General features: G+C 45.3%; 1 protein-coding gene across 1 annotated transcript; it reads left to right on the forward strand.

The window, feature by feature from the left end:
- The first annotated feature begins 753 nt into the window (after positions 1-753).
- On the forward strand, positions 754-6,341 carry sox9a (SRY-box transcription factor 9a). The gene is made up of 3 exons (XM_017714346.2): positions 754-1,388; positions 2,607-2,857; positions 3,433-6,341. The coding sequence occupies exons 1-3, from the start codon at positions 973-975 to the stop codon at positions 4,182-4,184; spliced, it is 1,419 nt and encodes a 472-aa protein (XP_017569835.2). The 5' UTR covers positions 754-972; the 3' UTR covers positions 4,185-6,341.
- Positions 6,342-8,076: the final 1,735 nt, after the last annotated feature.

An 8,076-nucleotide genomic window follows, 5' to 3' on the forward strand; every position in this document is an offset into this window, starting at 1 on the left:
TTGATTACAACTTTTTTTGCCACCTTTTAAAAACTTGCCTTTATTAAATGAAATGAACTCAAACAGTGAACTTAATTTGGAAGTGAATTCCATGTATTCAAACCCTGTCCTGTAAAACTGTTGGTCCAAAGTATGTCTTGGAACTGGAGGAACCTTATAATGTCCTGCAGAAGGCGTACCCCAAGCACCCCACCACACTGACCACCTGAGAAGTGCATGAACCCTGAAAGGTTTGGCTCCTCTGCTTTTATTTGCCACCGGAACTTTTCTTTTTCTATATCAAACTTGGTTCTTCGAGGGTTCTAGCAGAGGCACTTGTTCTATTTGGAATCACGAGTTCTGTTTAGAACCATCTGCATGGTGCTTTGCATGCTGAAAGGTTTCCTCATAATGATGGAGAATGTGTTGTGTATGGTTTTCATAGAAACATGCACTACACACATTCTCCATCAATCTGAAGAACAACTGCACTACGCAGATGGTTCTATACAGAACGTATGGCTATACGTAGAAGCATTGCCTTTACAAAAGAACCCACGGAGAACCAGCTGAAGTGTGTGTAGTGGAGTTCTATTAATAGTACTAGAATGAAAACGTTCAATTCCAACTAGTAAAGTGTGAAGGAGGAGGAGGAGGGGGGGGGGAGGAGGGGGAGTAGATGAAGGGCGTGTCCGCGTCCGCGCGTCCAATCGTGGCGCGAGCTCTCTTATAAAGGCTAGGGCGCACGGGCACCGCAGAAGTTCCAGACTGCACGGAGGAATAAAACATACGGGAGGGAAAAATAAACAGGAGAACCTGAGAGAACCCGAGGGGAACGGGAACCTCGGCCGCGTGAGAAGCCACCAGGACGTCAGCGCGCGCTTCAGACCCGGTTGGAGTTCTCAAGGACTTTCTGAGGAGCCGCGCGACGCGCCACAACTTTTGCTTTTGATCTTTTTTTTCTCCGCGCGCCGCTCACCGTCCGCTCCTCGCATGAATCTCCTCGACCCCTACCTCAAGATGACGGACGAGCAAGAGAAGGGTCTGTCCGACGCCCCGAGCCCCAGCGTGTCTGAGGACTCGGCGGGCTCCCCGTGCCCCTCCGCCTCGGGCTCCGACGGCGAGCGCGCCGCGGCCGAGAGCCGCCTCGGGGACTTCAAGAAGGACGAGGGCGAGGACAAGTTTCCCGCGTGCATCCGCGAGGCCGTCTCACAGGTGCTGAAGGGTTATGACTGGACGCTCGTGCCCATGCCGGTGCGCGTGAACGGCTCGAGCAAGAACAAGCCGCACGTGAAGAGGCCCATGAACGCTTTTATGGTGTGGGCGCAGGCGGCGCGGAGGAAACTGGCGGACCAGTACCCTCATCTCCACAACGCGGAGCTCAGCAAGACCCTGGGCAAGCTGTGGAGGTGAGTGGGTGTGAATCATGAGGGTCCACCTAGAGAGTAGAGGTCCTGGAGCTCAGCTGATGGAGTAGGAGGTTTGGAGCTGAGTCTAGAGGCTGGAAGGTGTGGGTGTTAGTTTGGAGAGCAGGACTTGTGAAGGTGCGTTTAGAGAGTGGAAGATATGGTGTCGAGGTTAGAGTGGAGGTCAGATTAGAGAGTAGAGCTATGAAGATGTGTGAGTGGACAGAGAGTGGAAATCATGGAGATAACTTTAGGGAATGCAAGCTGTGGAGACTAGCTTAAAGAGTGGAAGTTCTGGAGATAAGTATAGGGAGTGGAAGTTCTGGAGACTAGCTTAAAGAATAGAACTTCTGGAGATAAGTTTAGGGAGTGGAAGTTCTGTATAGAGGTTTGGAGAGTAGATGTTATGGATATACATTTAGAGAGTAGAACTAGAGAAGGTATGTTTTGAGAGTGGAAGCTCTGGAAGTTAATTTAGAGACCAAAAAAAATACAAAGGCAAGTGTGAAGTGGAAGTTCTGGACATCCATTTAAAGTGTAGAAGTTCTTGAGGTGTGTTTAGAGAGAATAAGCTTCGGAGGTAGGTTTAAGGTAAGTTTAGGGAGTGGAAGTTATGGAGGTAAGTTTACTGAACAGAAGCTCTGGAGGTGAGTTGTTGAAAAGCTTAATGAGTGGAAGTTTGGGAGGTAGGTTTATAGTGGAGGTTCTGGAGGTGAGTTTGGAGAGTAGAAGTTAAGGTGGTAAATCTGTAGGGGCCAAATTATTGCTCAACTTCAGCACTATGATGAAAAATACACTGCATTTAACTGATTCGGATTTAAAGACACACCAACACGTTTTTGTGCCAAACATAATTGAACTGCTGGGCTGCTGTAATGGCCTGTGTTTTATTGCTGTAGAAATGTTGTGTATGTTGGAAGGAAGTCAGTTTGAAAGCAGTTTTTCAATGTAATGCCCATAAGCAAGAGCTTATTAGTCTGTTATGACAAGGGTTAGACTAACAAAGAATGAAGTGCTTGATATATTTATGCTCTGACAATGTAATTACAGCTTTACAAGGCACATATTACACTGTATTACCAGGCTTTGTGGTGTTTTAATTTTCCCTATTCCGCTCTCAAGTGCTTTATTTGGCTGCATTAGAAGTCAGTCGTGTGAGGTTGTTTGATTTGTTTCTATGTGGAGATTCTCCATCCTGAGGACTTTCTTCTCCATCCACAGGTTGCTGAACGATGTGGAGAAGAGGCCTTTTGTGGAGGAGGCGGAACGCCTGCGCGTGCAGCACAAAAAGGATCACCCAGACTACAAATACCAGCCCCGGAGGAGGAAGTCAGTGAAGAACGGCGCAGGCGAGGTGGAGGAGGGCGCAGAACATGGGCACGTGTCGCCCAACGCTATCTTTAAAGCTCTGCAGCAGGCCGACTCCCCCGCATCCAGCATGGGAGAAGTGCACTCCCCCAGTGAGCAAGGAGGTGAGTCCTGGGCTCTAGTTAGTCCAGTGTTATGGGCTCAAATGGTCAGGTTGAGTAGTTTAGTAACTTTTACAGGCCTAGATTGACATTCAGTAGGTTTTTGTCATTGTTGAAGTAAAACATCACAACTTTACAAGAGAAGTAGAAACATTTACAGCTTGTAATGGAAAGTGATGTAAAAAATATTTATTCCCAAGTAATTTTGTGCCATATCTGTTGGTGTATTCATCATGAAATTTTAACCGAACACAAAAACTGGCGCTTTAAAGAATACAAGAAGTTACAAACGACAAAACGGAGAAGCAAAGTTTTTGCAGCACAGTAACTCCTGCACAGAAGCTCCTGCTTGTGCTGCTTAACATGTCAAGAGGTCACTTTTAAACCATGTACTACGTGCAGCTTGTTGCAAGTTGTAATAGAAAGAACTGCTTTGTCATCCTGGTTTCTGGTCCGCGTCCACGAGGCTTGTTGTTTTTACTGAAACTGTTACATCAGCCGTGTTCAGTTGAGCAGTAGTTCACATTCTCCCTCCTTTCTCTCCACCCACTTTCCCTCCCTCCCTCTTCGAAAAACAGGCCAGTCCCAAGGTCCCCCGACTCCCCCCACCACCCCCAAAATCGATGTACAGCCAAGCAAAGTAGACCTGAAGCGCGAGGGCCGGCCACTCCAGGAGGGCAGCGGACGCCAGCTCAACATTGACTTCCGTGACGTGGACATCGGTGAACTGAGCAGCGATGTCATCTCGCACATGGAGAGCTTCGACGTGACCGAGTTCGATCAGTACCTGCCCCCAAACGGGCACCCGGGAGCCACATACGTGGGCGGATATGGCCTGGGCCAGGCAGCGGGGGGCGGCTGGATGAGCAAGAACCAGAGTGGAAGCCCTCAGGGCGCGCAGCAGCAGCAGCAGCATTCCCTAACCCAGCTGGGCACCGGGAGCGGCGGAGATCAGGGCCAGCAGAGAAACACCACTCACATCAAGACAGAGCAGCTGAGTCCCAGCCACTACAGCGAGCAGCAGGGCTCGCCACAGCATGTCACCTACGGTTCCTTCAACCTGCAGCACTACGCCGCCTCCTCCTTCCCCTCCATCAGCCGGGCACAGTACGACTACGGTGACCAGCAGGGCGGTGCCACCTCCTACTATAGCCATGCTGCAGGCCAGGGCTCCAGTCTCTACTCTACCTTCAGCTACATGAGCCCCAGCCAGAGGCCCATGTACACCCCCATCACCGACTCCACCGGCGTGCCCTCCGTCCCGGCAGCCGGCCACAGCCCCCAGCACTGGGACCAGCAGCCCGTGTACACACAGCTCACAAGACCCTGACCATTTAGACTGTTCAACAAGGCTGATGACTCGTTATGCCTCGTTAACTCTGTAAAAACAGACATTTGAGGAAAGCTGGACTTCAAAAAAGACTCACATTGTGCCTTCAGAAAAACCTGATGCCATGAGTAGATATATATTTTTAGCCTTGATTACAAGAAAAAACATTTTTCTGAGAAAAAGGTTCCTCTGTGAGGAATAATTAATTATTGTACTTTAGTATGTACTGTGTATGTTTGCTGGCACTTCACTATAGGGCGTGCATGACACACAAGCTCATCATGACAACTGACATAAACCTGAATAAACGTTTACAGATGTCATCTGTCATAAAAGCTGCCTTTGTCAACTCTGATGTCACGTTAGCAGTTTTATGACATGGGGTTGTTGGTTTATAGCTCACAGTGATATAATGCTGATGATATAGAAAAGCAGGCGCTGGGCAAAATGACTATCAGCATTGTGATAAATCATGTCATAATATGCATTTGTAGACTTCTCACAGTCCAGTTTATCTGGATTTGGTGCCAAATATTGCAAAATAATTGATAACATTTTTAAAATTTAACACTACTGGCTCTTCTTTCTCTGTTCCAACTGATCAGATGTCTGAACCAGTAAATATAGCGACATATCATGCAACGTGAAAATTTCTTGAAGTATCACAAGACTCAATTTTTGCTATATTGCCCACCTCGTTGGTATAGTTTACTTTTTATATGTGGTAGGATTGGCCAGCTGTCATGTTATCAGCATTGTGATACTGTGCTGGACACTGAAAAGGTTCAATGACGTAAAAAATCAACAGATACTTGACATACAGCTTTTATGACAAACGATGCCTGTTGAAATGAGCCTTTCATTGCTGTCCAAAATAAACGAGTGTCTCCAGTCCACCATGGTTGGAGCGCAGCAGCTGTCCTTTACATTCTGTGAAAATGTGATAATGATTGGACCAAAAGAAACCAAAATGTCTTGGAACGAAATCTCGTCATGAACTTGCATTGGCCTTAAAGAACATTTTTGCCTTCTCCTGTAAACCTGCCATGATTTTCATGTGATATTGTTTACGCAGGTTCATGTGTGTCATGCAGCCTTATGAACACCTCCTACAGTGATGTGTAACTATGTTTTCTTGCCATTGGCTGATTGGAGGGGATTTTATGCCATTTCTCTTAAAAGAAAGGTCTATTTTTGCTAAACTAAACCACTCCTAGCAGCCCTGTCTCATTCGCATCTGCATCTGAATCATTTGTCGGCCTGTTTTCTCGTCTTCATGCGTTGTAGGTTGCGTAGGTTTATTTATCTTTCCTGTAAAGCATTCCTAAAAGGGCCAGGCAGGAGTTTTGAGCGTGCACCATCAGTGCCTGGTCCAAGGGTTTGGGGGTGATTTTGAGGGGGGCAGGGTTTGGCTAAAAGGAAAAGTACACCAGCAGCTGAGAATTTACTCCTGTGACAGGAAACGACCTCTGATCCCCAGGTTGTCCAGTCTTGCCAGCCCTGTCTTCCCACCCCCACCTTCCCATTCTGTCAAGTCTTAACCCTTCTAATTTATTTATTAGCATTAATTTTATTTCAAAGTAATTATGTGCATTGTATTCGTTAATACTTTAAAGGACTAATTGTTTTTTTTTTTTTTTTCAGAAATCGCCCCTCCAGGTTCCATAGCATAGTCGGCGTAAAGCCTGAGGGGCGCTACTTAATATGGTACAGTTTTGTAATCGTGTTTATTTATCATATGTAGATGTTTCTATTTTAAATGTTGTTTTTTCCTTTTGTGTGTGTGTGTGTGTGTGTGTGTGTGTGTTAGCCAAACGCATATTGATGAAGTACTGTTTCCATTCCGAAAGTAAGGCTCAGTTGAAAGCAAGGCTCAACTGGACCAGTTCAATTTCCTTTCATCAGAAAGTTTCATAAAGCTCTGAAGCGGTGATTGTTTCGTTTTTGTTTGCTTGTTTTTTTTTTTGTTTAGAGACGCCAATATGTTCCATCTAATCTCTCCTAAGAGTTACTCCTTATTCCATGCCACGTATCTGAGAACTGATGTTACTGGTCATCCAACCATTGTTTTCCTTGCATCAGATTTAAAGATTTCCTTTGAAGAAGTTCATCTTTTTATGATATTTGCAATAAAAGAAGAAAGTGTAAAAAACCAAAGCGTAAGCTGTTCTGTTTCATTTTAAATCTGGAAGAGAGGTAGAAAGGGCACAGAAGGTTTCCATTCCACATTGCAGAGCTTTTCACACCCAAAATGCAAAAATTATCTCAGGGTAACATTAAAGATCATTTCATGTACCTGATCTACTTTGTTTGGTCTCTCATAGAATAGCCTTGATCAGTGAAAGGAAATATTGATGGTACCGCCAGTGTATAAAGGTCTGTTAGAAACACCCACCTTGTGCTTTCACTAACTGGCCACTTTAATAGGAACACCCACTTTCTGCTTCCACTAACTGGCCACTTTATTAGAAATACCCACCTTGTGCTTCCACTCACTGGCCACTTTATTAGAAACACCCACTTTCTGCTTCCATTAACTGGCCACTTTATTAGAAACACCCACTTTGTGTTTCTACTAACTGGCCACTTTATTAGAAACATCCTTGTGTTTCCACAGGCTGGCCACTTTATTGGAAACACCCACTTTGTGCTTCCACTAACTGGCCACTTTATTAGTAACATCCTTGTGTTTACACTTACTGGCCACTTTATTAGAAACACCCACCTTGTGCTTCCACTCACTGGCCACTTTATTAGAAACACCCACTTTCTGCTTCCATCAACTGGCCACTTTATTAGAAACACCCACTTTGTGCTTTCACTAACTGGCCACTTTATTAGAAACTCCCTTGTGTTTTCATTTGCTCCCCACTTTATTAGAAACACCCACTTTATGCTTCCACTAACTGACCACTTTATTAGAAACACCCTCGTGTTTCCACTTGCTGGCCACTTTATTAGAAACACCCACTTTGTGCTTCCACTAACTGGCCACTTTATTAGAAACATCCTTGTGTTTCCACTTGCTGGCCACTTCATTAGAAACACCTACTTTGTGCTTTCCCTAACTGGCCACTTTATTAGAAACACCCACTTTGTGCTTCCACTAACTGGCCACTTTATTAGAAACCCCCACTTTGTGCTTCCACTTGCTGGCCACTTTATTAGAAACCCCCACTTTGTGCTTCCACTAACTGGCTACTTTATTAGAAACACCATTGTGTTTTCATTTGCTGGCCACTTTATTAGAAACACCCACTTAGTGCTTTCACTAACTGGCCACTTTATTAGAAACACCCTCGTGTTTCCACTGGCTGGCCACTTTATTGGAAACACCCACTTTCTGCTTCCACTAACTGGCCACTTTATTAGAAACATCCCTGTGTTTCCACTTGCTGGCCACTTTATTAGAAACACCCACTTTGTGCTTTCACTAACTGGCTACTTTATTAGAAACACCATTGTGTTTTCATTTGCTGGCCACTTTATTAGAAACACCCACTTTGTGCTTCCACTAACTGGCCACTTTATTAGAAACCCCCACTTTGTGCTTCCACTTGCTGGCCACTTTATTAGAAACCCCCACTTTGTGCTTCCACTAACTGGCTACTTTATTAGAAACACCATTGTGTTTTCATTTGCTGGCCACTTTATTAGAAACGCCCACTTTGTGCTTCCACAACTGGCCTCTTTATTAGAAACACCCTTGTGTTTCCACTTGCTGGCCACTTTATTAGAAACACCCACTTTGTGCTTCCACTCACTGGCCACTTTATTACAAACACCCACTTTGTGCTTCCACTCACTGACCACTTTATTAGAAACACCCACTTTGTGCTTCCACTCACTGGCCACTTTATTACAAACACCCACTTTGTGCTTCCACTCACTG

This window comes from Pygocentrus nattereri, chromosome 13, assembly GCF_015220715.1.
Source record: "Pygocentrus nattereri isolate fPygNat1 chromosome 13, fPygNat1.pri, whole genome shotgun sequence".
In the NCBI taxonomy this organism is placed as follows: domain Eukaryota; kingdom Metazoa; phylum Chordata; class Actinopteri; order Characiformes; family Serrasalmidae; genus Pygocentrus; species Pygocentrus nattereri.

Bases quoted from the DNA above. Each gene is read 5' to 3' on its own strand.
- sox9a (XM_017714346.2), top strand. From the start codon at position 973: ATGAATCTCCTCGACCCCTACCTCAAGATGACGGACGAGCAAGAGAAG. The intron at 1,389-2,606 runs GTGAGTGGGTGT...CTCCATCCACAG, and splicing joins ACCCTGGGCAAGCTGTGGAG to GTTGCTGAACGATGTGGAGA. The intron at 2,858-3,432 runs GTGAGTCCTGGG...TTCGAAAAACAG, and splicing joins CTCCCCCAGTGAGCAAGGAG to GCCAGTCCCAAGGTCCCCCG.